Source organism: Schistocerca americana, chromosome 2 (assembly GCF_021461395.2).
Source record: "Schistocerca americana isolate TAMUIC-IGC-003095 chromosome 2, iqSchAmer2.1, whole genome shotgun sequence".
NCBI classification, from domain to species: Eukaryota; Metazoa; Arthropoda; class Insecta; order Orthoptera; family Acrididae; genus Schistocerca; species Schistocerca americana.
The window spans coordinates 522250774-522267931 of record NC_060120.1 but is presented as its reverse complement, the minus strand read 5'-3'; the positions used below and the strand labels follow the sequence as shown (position 1 = coordinate 522267931).

The following is a 17158-nucleotide window of genomic DNA, read 5'->3' as shown; positions in this document are numbered from 1 at the left end:
CGATATCGAATGACTGTCTATAAATATCCTACTGTGCAAGTCCTAAGGTCCATTGTTAGATTTATATGATTCCTACGCTAGAAATATGACAGTGTAATTGTGTCAGTGTCGTCGTTGACAGCATACTGTTTAGTGAGAAATGTCACTTTCTTTCAACGGCTTCCTGAGAGACAATCTCCACTCCTTCCAAATTAACAATGTAAGTGTAGACGAGATGTGGCTTGAATACCAAGAAATAGTGTCGACAGCAGTTGAGATTTTGTACTAAATAAATTAATAAACAACGGAGTTAATCACCTTTATACATATAACAGGTCAGAACACTGTTGCAAAAACAATGAAAAAAGCACACTAAATTTAGACGGACGCATAATTTTCAAGATTGGCGATCTTCTATAGAAGCTCGAAATTTTGTGCAGACTTCAATGCGAGATGGTTATAATAGTTTCAACAACGGAACTTCGTCTCGAGACCTGGCAGAAAAAAACCGAAGAGATTCTGGTCGATGTAACGGTTTCCAGCGGCAAGACACAAGGAATGTCTCCTCTGCGCGATATCAAGGGAAATACTATCGACGACAGTGATGCTAGAGCGACAGTGTTGCTTAATAATAGTAACTTTTCCGGTCCAGATTGTACACCAATTAGGTTCCTCTCAGAGTACGCTAATGCAATAGCTGCTACAAGGGATCCGTTACACTTCGGCTACACAATAAATCCATCTAACCTAAAGCTCGTAAATTCAACTAAATTACAATTACGAGCAAAATAAATTAGAAAGAACACATAGAAAACCTTCTGGGGAAGGCAAACCAAAGACTGCGTTTTATTGGCAGAACACTTAGAAAATGTAACAGATCTACTAAAGAGACTGCCTACACTGAACTTGTCCGTCCTCTTTTGGTGTATTGCTACGCCTTCTGTGATCCTTAGCAGTTGGATTAAAGGAATACATCGACAAAAATCAAAGAAGAGCAACACGTTTTGTGTTATCACGAAATAGGGGAGAGAGTGTAATGACATGACACGGGATTTAGTATGGACATCATAAAATCAAAGGCGTTTTCCGTTGTAGCGGAATATTCTGACGAAATTTCGGTCACCAACCTTCTCCTCCGAATGTGAAAACGTTTTATTGGCGCCATCCAACACAGGGAGAACTGATCGTCATAATAAAACAACGGAAATGAGAACTCGCATGGGAAGATACAGTTGTTCGTCTTTTCCCGAGCGCTGTTAAAGACTGGAATAACAGAGAATTATTGTAAATGTTTTTCAATTAAACTTCTGCCAGGCACTTACAAGTAAATGATAATTAATTGAAACCTTCAGATGCCGAAAGGTGTTGCTGATATACCTCGATGGGGACAGCTGAAAAAGTGTGCCCCTACCGAGACCAGAATCCTGGATCTCCTGCTTATATGGCAGACGCTCTATCCATCTGAGCCACCGAGGACACAGATGAATAGCGCGACTGCAGGCACTTATCCCTTGCACGCTTCTCATGGGACCCACGTTCCCAACTGTCCACAATCTACATATGTAATGTACCTAATAGATATTTGTCCTCATTACTCGCGCACGCTAAGGTGACGATTCCCGTAAGAGTTGATGCAACTTGTGCGCATTCGCACAGACGAAGGTCAATTGGTGGGCAGCCTTTAAATATATATGTGAAGATAGTAACTGTTCGCGAAAGAACAGATACCATTGATGACCTTGCAGCTTCTCTAGAATAAATGATAATTAATTGATACCCTCAGCTGCCGAGAGGTGTTGTTGATATACCTCGATAGGGACAACTGAAAATGTGTGCCCCGACCGGCACCCGAACCCGGGATCTCCTGTTTAGATGGCAGACGCTCTATCCATCTCAGCCACCGAGGATCCCTTTTGCAGTTAGCTTCGAATGACAGTTCTCCAAAATGTTTCTAGGAAGGAGCACCACCTAGAGAGTCTATTCCAGGGTGGAATTGCAAACCGCACATGTTATCTTGCGTTATGCTATGACCAGCGGCATGGGTGGTCATGACGCTTCATCTGACTGGAAGCTAGTTGGCTCTTGGGCTCTGATGTGTGATCAAGTCCTGGCGGCGGCGCTCATAGCGGCCTCTGGATGGCTGAATAGCGATCTAGAAAGTACGCTGGGTGAGTGGCAACAGAGGTGGTTGTGTGTACTTTCCGATTTTTACATGATAATTTGTGAAGATTCAGTATGGTGAGTGCGTTGGACGTTTCTTCCCCATGTAAACTGATCGGTTCACAGCTGGGAAGTCGCATGGAGGCCTCTGTAGCCTCAGGCCACCTCCCCGTTGATATGTAAACACTTGGAGATGGATCGTAGCTTCTGGCTGGCTGCTGTGGCCGTGACTCCTGCAGTCAGGTGACACTGCATGCCTCATGATCACGAATGTCGGCAATGAGAAGGTTGTTTTCGGCAGATATGTTTACTGGAAACGTTGCGCGTGGGGTGGGGAGAGAGACTGCGTTCCCTTTGTAATACCGTACTATATGTTGCAGGGTGCTTGAAAATGGCCTTTGGGCCGAAATAGGCCTATAGCCAAAGAAAATAAAGTCACAATAGTAACAACTGCTACACAAAGCAGCATTTTGGCTTAATGTAGACATAATGTTTATTTAGCCGAACTGCTTCATAAACAATGTTCTACAATGAGTTAATTTTTCAACAAAACAGTTATTATACGTTCAGGGTGCAGTGCCTACTTGACTACAATTCATTTACGTCGGCTCTTCGAACTCTACGGTGCAGTGGGTGATGTAACGTTCATTGGTGCATCCCTGTACTACGGCAGAGTTGTATCCGTCCTTCAGGCCCAAGCGACACAAGCTGCCGCTTATCAAGCTTAGAGGGGCTAGACGGGCACCGAAGCGTCAGATTTGTGCATAGTGCGTATTGCAGTTACTAGAAAAGTCATTGCAATCCCCTTTTTTTATTAAAGTATTATAATGTATTGATTTCTGTCTTCCTTGGTGAACCTCGGCTGTACAACGTTGCAGTCATTTCTGAACTAATGAAGCTTTTTGTATGTTTTTCGAACACTGGAATCAGGTGCAACTACAGTAATTAGTTTTGTGACGCTACGGTAACGCACTTCAAGCACTCTATTGTCTTCTCATTTTACTATTTGTAAGTCGAGCCCGCAGTTGACTTTTTTAAACGAAGTTCAGTTATTATCATATGATTCAACCATTTCTTTACATTTGCAATTAATAACAATATGGTTTCTAGTTACCAAGCTCGCTGCATTCCAGAGACGACTTCTCGGCCTGCAGCGAGTGCGTTATAGAACCTATTAGACGGGGCTCACACAGCGATATTACGATATGTGATTATGAGCCATTCTGAAGTGGTAGTTACTGTTCATTATCAATATTTAAAGCACATAAAACTGAGAAAGTAATGGAAGTCCTGGGTGGACCTACACAACGCTATAAGTATCAAACACATTTCGGCCGTGTTTTCTCGTGAGGCCTCTCCACATGAAAAATTCAACGAATTCTATAGTATGGGTCTAGACAGCTTCCAGTTTTTGGAACTACTAGTGTTAGGCACTCTGACTAAACGGGACACAGATTTTCGACTTCCACTTTCTCTAGCCGAAAAGTTAATCATTACATTCAAGTCAGTTGGCAAAATATGCGAATTACGTTAAATAAGCCGCCATGAACAACTTCATTTTGTGACCAGCTATTTTGGCATTCCATTCAATGTGTTACACACATAAATAACGGATACAAATCTTAAAGCAACAGCTGTATAATGAACTTTTTCTTTTCTTCATTCTTGTGATACTTCTGAGTAACGTAAAACTTTGCGCATGACTCGAGAAGTCTATATTAAATAATGTAGTTGTACAGTTTACATTTGGTTCGTTTCGTGGAATCCATTACTGCGTACGAACTCTAGCTAACATCTCGTATTTGTTTTTAACGGTGGATGAAAAGCCACACCACTTTCCGTACTCGAAACAATGTATTTCTTATTGACAGTGAGCTGTGTTCTTCCTTCGACAACATTTTAGTCTCATGGACGAATCTCGAGCAACAAAAGCCATTTTTGGAAGATAGGTGACATATTGGGTAATTCACAGCCTCCCAGATCCGAAAAAGGCTCAGCATCACCTTGCCAGATAATCGCTGGATATCACTTTTTTCAGCTGTGGGTGAATCCGCAGTTTGCTTTGCTGCTTTGTCTCTAGATCAATTGTGGTTATGTGAGTAAGGACGTTATCTGGATTGAGCTAACACATCTGCAACGTATCGACTGCTTCGTGACGGAAATGAACATGAATATCAGCTGCCTTGCTGGCTATGAATATATACTCTTAGTGAGACGAATTAATTCCTTTTTCGTAAACAGTTTTCATTGACGTTGGAGACAGGTGCCGGAGGTGACCCGAAGAACATGGTGTGAGTACATTGATGTTTCCAAGAAAGAGAAATAACACCAGAAGGTCTTGAATAAGGTGTGAGACCTCTTGAGTGTTGAGTTGTTTGTGATGGCGAAAGTAGACACAGTACACTGTTTTTATGTTTTCATTTGGAATACATGGGCCCCTACAGCTACAGTTTCTAGTCAAATGATAAGGGTGATGTGTGGTGACTGATGATTCACCGGACAGCACAGCAACTCCACTCTTTGCTGTTCTACGGTATGGTCTTTACCATTATGCTGCAAAGGGGCTCCAATATCTATTAGTTAGACATATACAGAGAGTTTTTGTATGTATTAGGACTTTTAATTTATCTATATGTGTGATGTTGTCATCCAAATGACTGTTATATATGTGTGACATCCTTCATCCCCTTAGTTACCGTAGTGAGTCTGCAGAAAGGGTTCGGAGATTTTCGGGGTTAAGATCAGTTGACTCTCACTTTATTTAGACCCTTATTTATATCTGACTGTAGCGCATCGCTATGTCAGCGATAGTGTCGTGGAGGGGACGGGGCTGTAGTTGGCGGGAGAGAGAGTGGAGGTGACTAGAGTCGTAGCCACAGACTCACGAATCTCGCTAGTTCCGTGATTTGGTGTAGAATTGCCCATGGATTTGTAACAGATGCAACATGACCTTTGTATTTGTACAGATAGGTATTGGTGGCAGGATAACACCTCTTTGTTTGATTTGAAGCATTTGTCCGTATTGATGATCTAATGAATGAAGTTGGCTGGTAATGTTGTATTAAGCGTATTCTTCGCCACAGAACAAGTTAGGTTAAATTTTAGGATTTTTTATCTCAATCATTCCCACCTCCAGATTATATGTTTACCTGTGCAGTAAGTGCACCATGGTGAGGACGAAAACGTCTTTTCTGGCTCTTGGACAGGGAGCCCAGATTTTCCGCATTTCTAAAGGCTTTGTGTCGCTAACGAGTATGGTAATTGAAACATTTGAGAAGATTCAGGAAACAAACTCATATCTTTCTGTCAAATGAAGATTGCCTTACGATACTGAAAGAAACCTGAAACGCTTCAGTGTTCTCTAGCATGTCACCAATCTTTTTAGTTGCAATGCTGTTGCCAGTTATGTAAGCAATTGTGGTCTTGTCTACTTCATTATATGTCAAAAATGCCACAAAATCTATTTTGAAGAAAGTGTTTACTGCAATAGTGTGGTTACATGAGTTCATTACCAGCTGATATTAAATTCGGCCTGTTATAAAGGTTTGTACTTTTTTCGCAATCCAGGCGCTGAAACAGCTGTCATCTTAGTGTCTGGCATACAACACTCCGCCGTTGGCCACAATGTCAGACGCTGAAGCTTGCCCAGAGGTGATGGTAGTACTGCAAGGGCACAGGCCCCCATATTTGCCAGCCACTTATTCACAAAAGTGTTGTGAAACCCCCTGGGGATGCAATAGACAAAGCATAGTTTTAGACTAAACACTTTATGGTTTATAACATGAGCCGTTGATGTAAGATAAATATCTTAGTGGTGGAATCTGTATGAATTTGAAGCATATCTGTCACACTGGCTCATTTACACGTGTGATAAGTTACGGACTTTGATTTATTGGTCCGATGTACACTATTGACTTCTTATAGAAACCTCGTACGGTGTATACTACAATACTGCTCAACCCTGCCTAATCCAAAACAGGTATTCCTACCTGACGACGTCTAACGAATACACTGCATAAAAGACAAGGTGGCATAAATTGTGACAGAATTCCTAAACGTCATGGACGAGTATCCATTAGGAAATGTATTGACTAGGGCGCCAGATATTCCATGGAAACCTAATCATTCCAACGCCCTGCTAGAAGAGAATCTGAGAAAATTTTTCATCTCTTTATGTATCGTCGTAGACACTACGAATATAAAATTAAGCTCATGAATGCTGGCACAGATACATACGTGCAATCATCTGCCTACGCTCCGTCCATGAACGGAGCGGGAGAGACCTGATTATATACGAATAACAAAATCCGCACTCTTCTGATATATACAAGACAGCGTTATATTATTGGACTAGTCTTTAATATACACTGACGGAGAATAATCGCAACACCAAAAGTAATTAACACAAAGTAATTAAATTTCGGGAATACATATGACTTGGCAACATATGTAAGTGATTTTCTTCTTAAAATCACAGATTAATACAAGCGCGAGGTAAGCCACTGCAAATGTGATATACTGGTACATTAATGCATGAAATAGTGCGTACGTTTTTCAGATGTCTGCTAGTCCTGTTAACTCAGACGGGAAGTGGGTTCAAAAATGGTTCAAATGGCTCTGAGCACTATGGGACTTAACTTCTGAGGTTATCAGTCGCCTAGAACTTAGAACTAATTAAACCTAACTAACCGAAGGACATAATCACATCCATGCCCGAGGCAGGATTCGAACCTGCGATCTTAGTGGTCGCATGGTTCCAGACTATAGCGTCAACTGTGGTTCCCGGCCTTGCTTCAAGATTTGAGCCGTACTGCTTTATTAGATTTTCAGAGGTTTTTTTGATAGAAAAAGAATCTTCCTTTCGAGCCTGTGCCTAAATCGCGTTGTACTAATTTTAAAAAAGCGTTATGGTCTATTTGTAGGAACTTACTTTTTTACTAGCACTTTCACTTCTCACTGTATATTTAACAAGTAATGCCCTTAAAAAGTGTGTGACATATCAGCTCAGCTGTAATGGCGAGTCGTGGCCGGTAACATACGTGGACACACGTCTTTCCGTTTCCTCGGCTCTATTACTATAACACCGAATGAGGAAAAAATGAACGGTACTGTATGATAACCCGACTTTTTGACAACGGTTGCTGAAATAGCGTTGATAATAAATGTGTCAGAGCTAACAGTAATACAGGTTTCCAAGTACAAGGAAAGTCAATCTGTTGTTTGTTGCTGCAGCTACAGTTCGTGGAATGGAAAGAGAGAACGGGAACATTACGATAACATTCGATGATGTCAGCGGTAGTTTAAACATATATAAATGAAAATGTAAGACAGAGAGCAGTAGTATTTCTTAGCGACTACAATGAAGGCTGCTCTGTTGTTTGTTGCTGGTAAGTATTGGCAGAGTTTATAAATTTTCCTTCACGATTAACTTTTTTTCTTGCCCTCTTTTTATGTAATTTCTGAGGTTGTAGTTAGCTTGAAAGTCTATTTTTACACTCTGCGAAGAATTGTTCACTGCCACAATTGGTGACGTAATAGAAATGGGGAGCAGCTTTGTTAATCAACATGGTTCTACGCAAAACTTTCCATTTGTTTGCGATCTTGAGCAGTGCCAGCGTGTAGATTCTCGACGAAAAGTGTTGGTGTTGTCTATACTAACAATTTCAGTCCTCTGAGAGGACTCGAACAATTACCAATGTTAAGCGTCACATATGTACCTATGAATAGCTAACTAGGATTGGTAGCGAGCAGTAGACGGAAGGCTAGTAGTGCCACGTGAACTCGAAAATAGCGGGAAAGAGTCTATAACACATTTTACAGGCTTGGAAACCGAAAAGGACAACACAAGATAGGTATAGATGGACACAAAACTTGTTCATCTTCACTACTGTGAAACACATAAAGTCTATTTAAGCTGCTTGGTATCTCGAATCATCCACAGAATGCAATAAACTAATGAGTAAACAAATGAGACCACATTAATTTGTTGCTGTATAGCAGCATAAATAATCTTCATATTGTAATGTGACACATGTAACCTCTGTTCCATAGTAAATGGAAACAAGGCATCTATTCCGAATATCAATGCTGATAAAGTGTAGAGAGTTACGAGCTAATCGTTACCATGCCAGTGTTGACTGTATGCAACAATAACATAAATGTAAAAGAATGGAAATAAATAAAGTTTTACTGTAGGTAGCAGTAACTGGATATGCCAATGTTGTCTGGATGACTTCAGATTGCAGAATTGGAAGGCCGCCAGCTCCAAAACGGGTAAAAGTTACATTTGGTAAATAGCTAATCACACAAGTACTGGACAAGAAAGATAATGCGGCAAATAGATAAAATCCCATTGCGCGAGCCTCGATGTAGAAAACAAGTGTAACATGCACACTGAAGCCTTTAATCTGGCATGCAATAATGTTAATTATAATTGTGCAACGACAAGCAACACTCCATAGAAAATATACTGTATTACGTAACTTATCATAGTGCTGTCTGTTTGAAAATATATTTAATCTGATCAGAACAGGCTATTATTCTTTACCGGTTACTTTGAAAATGATGCCGCAGAAACTGTCATTCATGCCAACAATTACTTTTCAATACTAACGTTTCGTAGACGTATGCAGGTAATGTCATTTACAGAACACAACATAAAATCGTAAAATAGCCAGCATACTTATATCACTGAAATATGAGTTACACTTAAATCACTTCTAGTTTGAACTGTTTGTCTGCAATACCGTAGTAGTGCAGTAACTGCAGATGCTACAGCTTTTTATTAAAATGATTATTTTATTGAAATTCAGTTGTAACTTTAAATGAATCTGTTTTCTTTTTACTATTCCTTGTAGTCATGCCTTTCTGGGGAAGTTATTGTGTGAGGGTAGTACGCTGTTGATGGTTAACGAGCTGGGTTTTTCAAGTTTTCTTTGACCAGTCTCCCAAAAAGCAACTATTACGCTTGCATGCCTATAACAGAGCTACGAAAATACTGGCTGAATCTTACTTTGCGATAAGTTGTTTGTTGTACGATATAATCCTTATTAAGAAATTCACTATGGACAGTACGCTCTTCTTGATTAGTTGGCAGCTTGAATAAAATTTATGCACAGAGCAGTCTTGTTTAATTTTCAACATCCATAACAATCTCCGTCTGGCATTTGTGCGCCGACACATACGTCTGTACCACACCACAGATGCTTCGCTCCTCATCTCAGCTATCTTCTAGGACTGCATGTTATCGCGCCAAAGATGTTATTTTTCTATGAAATATATTCCTTGTGTTAGTTCAGCATAATTTTCTTGACACTGCCAGCGTATTTACTACAACGATCTGCATAATTATTTCTTACGCATTCATCCGGCACATATTACATTTTGATAAAATCTAATTACTGACAATATTCATAAATACATACAGTTACAAAAAAAATGTTATAAACATATGAAAGGAAGTAGCTGAGGCATCGGGTTCTATTACATTCGATCTGCATTCATCGCTAAAGGACGTGGTGTTCGCTATTCACTGTTAGTGACAACAGGTTTCCATTATGTTGGCAGTTGCAGAAAAAAAAGTACAACGTAAATGTTTTTCACAAGCTGTTCGTAATACACTTCCTTGTTGTACCCTTGAAATTATCATTCCAACTGTCGTTTTTTTCCATTAAGAGCGATATGTTGAGTTATATTTGCAATTAGATACCGAAAACAGTCTCTTGTAGTGGTACAGTATGTCTTAAAATATACTACGCAAATGTCACAAATGTGCGGTATTCTCCTGCTACAGTTTCCCTCATATCAGTTACATTGGATTTCAGGTACATAGGGACTACCAGTCAACATAGCACGATAAATTATCAAGTGGCAGAGTTGTGGCACGAGTCAGCAGAGTTGCACTGCATCTCGGTATTGTAAAGCTAGCACCTGCCTGAGTCAAAGTCCAGACAGTAGTATCAGAGTGAAGTGGCACTAACAGGCAGTGGACAAAGTTACAAGCTGTTCATTGTTTTCTACAGCACTGGTCGCAGTTGCGGTGGTCCAAGGACAACCAGAAGAGTCGACCACTGCCGCCAGCCAGGGTCAGGAACAGCCGTCCGCCACCAACCCGGCTGTGAGAACATTGGTGGCAGCGTCGTATGCGGAAGAGGACGAAGATACCATTTGTGTCCAGGCAGACAACAAGTTCTACTTGTATGCTAATTCACTGAAGCTGTATTCTTGCTACAACCTGCTACCGAAGGGTACGTTACTTTAAATAACACGATTTTCTATGCAATATTGACAAGATAACCACAGACTGCCAACCCTTAACTCCCGAGAAGACTTTTCTGTAACGTATACCACGAGGTGGGGTCTCTGGGACCCCTAGGTTTAAACCGAGATTTAAGGCAAAAATCATTTGAAATTTTTATGCTATATAACATTTATTTTTACAGTTATTTATGTGTTGTTTAAATGCTTCTAGTTTATTTTATTGCACTAAACAAACCCTGCAACATTTTACTATTTATCAAACAAAAGCACATACTTGTGTGTACTTCGTTTAAATAGTACACATAAATAGACTGTGAGACTACTGAATTTTACATTCTAAGCTGACTGTTGTGGCCGAACGGTTCTAGGTGCTTCAGTCCCTGACTGCGCTGCAGCAACGGTCACAGGTTCGAATCCTGCCTTGGGCATGGATGTGTGTGATGTCCTTAGGTTAGTTGGTTTAAGTAGTTCTGAGTTTAGGGGACTGATGACTTCAGATGTTAAGTCTATAGTGCTTAGCGTCATTTGAACCATATTAAAGTCTGGAAATTATACAATCTCTGTAGCAAATAAATTTCCAAATAAAACTAAATTCCAGGGTTAGCGCATAAAAATTCCAACCGATTGATGCATGAAGTAAGTCTACCAAATTGATATACATTGCTGGGAACTACATTTTTATCACCACTCAGAACACATTCGATTGTAACAGACATTTTAAGTATTTCATTGAAGAAACAGACAGATCCCCATCACAACTTTCCTGAAGTTCTTCCTCTGAATGATACTCTTGTTCGATAAAATAACTGTGATCACTGGCTAATGTAAAATGGTCGTCTTTTTAGTTTATTTCTTGATCTATATCACTGACATAGACCGACTAACAATTAAAAAATTTGAAATGACACATTCGTGAAACACATTTTGAACTTTACGGCATCATGCTGAAGAAAACAAGTACATAGTTCACGAGGCGCGGTCTAGGCGACTCCAACACTTATCAGTAAAACGTGTCAACAATAAACACAGAAGGCGATAACGCAACTTACAACAAAACATCTTAGGCTTGGCCATTTAAGGAGGTTAGAGGGAGCATTGAAGCATTCCACCACAGCAGGCCTTGGAGAGCGAGTTCGACAATGTTCACGTGGTATAAGTGGCAACACATTGTGAGTCAAGGGTGGTGCAGCGGTAGCATTTTTGATCTCTAATCAAGAAGTCTTCGATCCCGCGTTCGAATCCAGACATTGCTTCAATTTTGATTAGCAGTCACCCTTGTTGGCCCCTCTCTTCTAGCATAAGAAGTCACCATCATTCTGCCAACGGCCTTGCCAAAGAAGGCGGAGGAGCAGATATAGGTTCAGGACACTCTTTGGTCCTAGGGGCGGGAAACTGCCCATAGAGGTGGAAGAATCAGCAATGACCAACGGCATGAGCATGTAAAATACAATGGAAATCACTGCATTAAGACACATAACGTGTCACATGTGGCCTGTAATTGAAGAAGTGTCATGATGATCTCTCCATTGGCAGAAGATTCCGGAACAGTCCACCATTCGGATGGGACTAGCAACGGGAAGTTACCATGAGAAAAAGATTGAATAATCAACGAAAGGATAGCGTTCTACGAGTCGGGGCGTGTAACGTCAGGATCTTAAACGTGGTAGTGAAGCTAGAAAATCTGAAAATGGAAATGCAGATGCTCAACTCAGATATAGTAGGGGTTATTTAAGTGAAATGGAAAGGAGACAAGGGTTTCTGGTCAGATGAGTGTAGGCAAAAGAAAATGGTGCAAAGGGACAGGGATTAGTTATGAACAAGAAGGTAGGGCACAGAGTATGTTACTGTGAACAGTTCAGTAACAGGGTTGTTCTTATCAGAATCAGGAGCAAACCAGCACCGACAGCGATAGTTCAGGTATACATACCGACGTCGCAAGCTGAAGATGAAGGAGAAAGTGTATGACGGTATTGCTAAGGTAATTGAGTACATAAAGGGGGATGAAAATCTAATGGTAATGGGGGACTGGAATGCAGTTGCAGGAGAAGGAGTAGGAGAAAAGGTTACAGGAGAATATGGACTTGGGACAAGCAGTGAGAGAGGAGAAAGACTAATTGAGTTCTGTAACAAGTTTCAGCTAGTATGAGTAATAGCGAATACTCTCTTCAAGAATCACAAGAGGAGGAGGTATACTTGGAAAAGGCCGAGTGATTCGCCAAGATTTCAGTTAGACCACATAATGGTCAGACAGAGATACCGAAATGAGGTATTGGATTCTAAGGTGTACCCAGGGGCAGATATAGACTCAGATCACAATATGGTAGTAATGAAGAGTAGGCTGAAGTTCAATAAATACGCAAAGAAGTACTAAGGAATGACGAGATACGGTTAAAGTTCTCTACGGCTATAGATACCGCAGTAAGGAATAGATCAATAGACAGTACAATTGAAGAGGAATGAACATCTCTAAAAAGCCTCAACAATTTTGTAATACTCGTTATACGTCTATACTAAATGGAAGAGGATACAAAATTGGAAAAGTTCAAAACTTAGCAACCAACTGACGTACAAAACGAGTAACTAGGTGAACTGTACAATGCTAAGCAAATGTACCGGACGCCACCTAGTACGATAGATCATCTTGTGATTAAATTCATGCACAAACACACAGAAATAGCAGCAGCAGAGATCTCCAGTGTACTAAGTGATTAATACAGACGATGATGCACCATATAACTAAACAACCGTAGAAGCACTGCAAAAATTATCCAGAATCTGAGGCATTTACAAATAGCAGAAGCCCTCGGGGGAGTATTAGGGAGCCAGTGAAGCCTGAAACCAGGACTTGGTAACAGCACATTAATTGTGTCAGACCAAAATATCGAGTTAGAAGGAGTGGAAAATAGCGCAGTCGAAGTACTAAATGAGATTTCCATTGAATCAAAAATTGTTTCTTCAGCGCGTGGTTAATACGACTTAACGGTTTTGTGTAAGCAAAAGAATGTAGGTATAACCTTCTAATGGACTTCAGAGTCACCTGTAGACGTAATTTAGAAAGAAAAATTAGTCCTGTGTCTGTCTCCTTCGACATTGTGTACTTAAAAGCCCTAGCAGTCGTAAGAATATAAACAATCTGGCTTCATAATCATTTGGGTCAAAGCATTCTACAACAGAAACTATTGAATACTTGGCTTTCCGTGTCCGCCATCGGAAAGAGGCGGTGACCTTACAGTAGCCGGCCTGAGTGGCCGTGCGGTTCTAGGCGGTGCAGTCTGGAACTGCGAGACCGCTATGGTCGCAGGTTCGAATCCTGCCTCGGGCATGGATGTGTGTGATGTCCTTAGGTTAGTTAGGTTTAAGTAGTTCTAAGTTCTAGGGGACTGATAACCTCAGATGTTAAGTCCCATAGTGCTCAGAGCTATTTGAACAGCTGATGTCGAATCACGTCTGGACCGAATACCGGTCGGTGCATAAGTTGACACGGAGAGGAATACGATGATGGTGGTTTTAAAGGGCTCAAATGAGCGGTTGTTAGTGACGTTGATAAATATGACTATATATATTTAGAGAGACGATGACCTATTTCGTAAGAAACTTTCTATAGTCACTGCGCTAAGGACACGGAGGGGACCTTTAATGACTATCGGGCAATGATAACAGCTAGGAGGGACTATGACGCAGTCTAATCGTACAAAATCTGTGGGATAACCGTTCCTCGGAACACAGGGCGACGCGTTTCCTATTCTGTCTCAGGCTGCGGTGAGGATAGGAAGCCGGTAACACGGCGCTTGGCAGCAGTTACGAGGCTTGCACCACCATCACGGTACTCGTAACTACAGTCACCGCCTATTAACACATGTCTTCATAAATATTAGGGTCCAGAGCAAACAAGGTACTTCCCACTCCATTGAAGGAAAGCCTGTTCAAAACGCGTGAACGAGTTAGGTACTTACTGTTCTGTGGAGGTGGTAAATCAATACGAGATCCCAAAGACCTATCACTGGTACATATGGAAAAGACATTCTCTGTAGTGCATCTGTCTCGCATCTCCCACATTCACAGTGTTATGCGGTCATAACATAATCTTTCTACAACGCTGAAAATGGAATCCATGCAGTGTACGAGGCCCGTTTTATAAGTAACGTTTTGCCACAACGCGGCCCCAGCGCTGCGGTCGGCATGCTGCGCATGCGCACTGCGTACCTACATTTGTTGTCTACGCACCGACGCCATTACAGTCTGATTCTTCCTTGTTTACGTTGTGTACTGAGTGTTTAAGATGCCTCCGATAATCGTCAGTCCCGCTGACTGTGAAGTACGGGCTGTTATAAGATTTCTTATTGCTTAAGGCCTAAATGCGATCGATATTCATCTTGAGATCTGTGAGTTTACAGAGAAAAATTTATGATTGATGGAATGATAAGAAAGTGAATGAGAACATTTAAAGATGGCCGCACAAATGTGCAAGATGAACAACAGAGTGGGCGTGCTTTGGTCGTTAATGGAAATTTGGTGCAGAAAGTGGACAATAAGGTGAGAGAAAACAGACGCTTTACGATTTCCACCTTGCGGGATGACGTTCCTAATGTTTTTTGTAGTGTTTTGTATGCCATTGTGAATGAGTACTTTAATTACCGAAAACTGCGCCACGTTTGTACCGAAAATGTTGACAGATGTACACAAAACCAAACGTTTAGACAGTACATTGACTTTTCTTGAGCGGTACCACAACGATGGTGATGATTTCATAAGCCAAATTATTATGGGTGATGAAATTTGGGTGGCCTAAGTCTCACCAGAATCAAAGCAACAGTCCATGGAATGGCGGCATTCAGATTCACCCAGAAAAGTGAAGTTTAAGCAAACAATTTATGCCTGGAAAATAATGTGCACAGGTTTTTGGGACAGAAAAGGAGTATTTCTTGTGGAATTTCTGCCCCATAATGCGAAAATCAGTGCAGCAGCTAACTGTAAGACATTCCACAATCTGCGCCGTTCAGTTCAGAACAAAAGACGTGGCAAGTTCAGCAACGGTATCATTTTGCTGCAAGACAATGTCTGTCCGCATGTGGCGAATCAGACCAAAGATAACATCACATGTTTTCGATGGGAAAGTCTAGATCATCCCCTGTACAGCCATATTCTGGTGCCCAGTGACTACCATCTGTTCCTGTGTTTGAAGAAACACCTGGGCGGTGTTCAAGACCTGACGAAGTCAAAACAGTGGTGATGCAGTGGTTAAAAAGTCAGGCGGCAGACTCCTCTGAGGAGGTTATTCAAAAACTGGTACAACGTTATGACAAGTGCCTCAATATTGACGGAAATTATTTATAAAAGTAGATTAAGGTACAGGGTTTCATGTAAAAATATAATTATTGAGATATATTACCACGTCATTTTTTAATTTCAAACGGTACTTACTTAAAAAACACGCCTTGTATATCCGCAGCTCGTGGTCTCGCGGTCCTCGTTACCCGAGCACAGGGTACCAGGCTCGCTTCCCGGAGGGGTCAGGAATTTTCACATGCCCTGTGGTGACTGGGGGTTATTGTGTCGTCTTCATCATTATCATTCATCGCTGTTACGTTCGAAGGAAGGCAACGGCAAGCCACCTCCATTATGACCTTGCCTAGTACGGTGGTGCAGGTCTCCCGCATCGTTCCCCTATGCTCTGTCAAGAAGCATGGGAATGTATTTCTTTTTCATGCCATACAAGATATGCGTTGCCTTATCACTGTGTTACCAATAGTAAATATGAAATATCATATAATTCTATTAATGATTTCTAACTCTATTAAAACATATTTCCTTCTGTTTGTTGTAGTTTACGTGGTGAAACCAAAGAGTCTATGTAAACCAACCCTGTCAGACTGTCCCACGAACTAGAAGCATTGCAAGTCTGTCGGCTCATCCTGCAGGAGCTAACTAGCCTGTGATTGAGTGAAGACCAGATGGCTGGACTGCTGACTGAAGACATCTACAATTTCCAGAGAACACCAGAAATTCCAGCAGCGTCAGAACTTACCTCTTTTTCTAACAACAAAAACCGGTGGAATCAACTAAACCTCCTTTATGATAGTTTCCGATGGCAATAGATCAGCTATACATTTAGAACTGACTGCAAAATTTAGTATTTAAAAACGTGGTTTTGCCTATTTTTTGTCTTCATGTTGGCCTTGTAATAGTTGTAATCTGACACAGTAAACTGTGGTTTCATGTCGTTAACTGTTATATTTCAATCGTAGAATACATTTCCTTACCTGTAGCTTCACACAAATACTGGCGAACTATAACTGTGTATTAAACATACAAAATGCAGTTCATCCACTCATGCAAACCTCGTACCATCCCAATACCCAGTTCCGACCTTAACACATTGGCTGGATCGAGGACCCCGGTGCCTACAGTAGAGACTTACGACTGAGACAGTGGCTTGGCCTTATCTTTCCTGGATATTGCGTGAAATATTTGCAACACAGAGTACTGAAACCTGGTTGGTAGGTACTCAGAGAGTACGCAGGACAAGGCTATGATTGTGGGTGGGGCCATAAACAGTTACTGTGAGTTGCACAATCAAACACACAACTTTATTATTCTAAGAACCACTTAGTTACGAATTGCTTTAAAAGATCACAATTAGACAATATGGCTGAAAGCGTAGTTAAAGAAAACTTGAGATGCTTTCGGGGCGGAAGGCCCAAAACCACACCAAAGAAAAGAACGGCTAAAGGCCTGGCTTAGAAATCAAAAGCAATCAGAA

The 17158-nt window shown here is 41.1% G+C and overlaps 1 protein-coding gene across 1 annotated transcript; it reads left to right on the top strand.

Annotated features, from left to right (window-relative positions):
- The first annotated feature begins 7465 nt into the window (after positions 1 to 7465).
- Positions 7466 to 16620, top strand: LOC124595682. Its single transcript, XM_047134540.1, has 3 exons — positions 7466 to 7526; positions 10161 to 10385; positions 16223 to 16620. Exons 1-3 carry the CDS (start codon positions 7499 to 7501, stop codon positions 16282 to 16284), a joined length of 315 nt encoding a protein of 104 aa, XP_046990496.1. The 5' UTR covers positions 7466 to 7498; the 3' UTR covers positions 16285 to 16620.
- Positions 16621 to 17158: the final 538 nt, after the last annotated feature.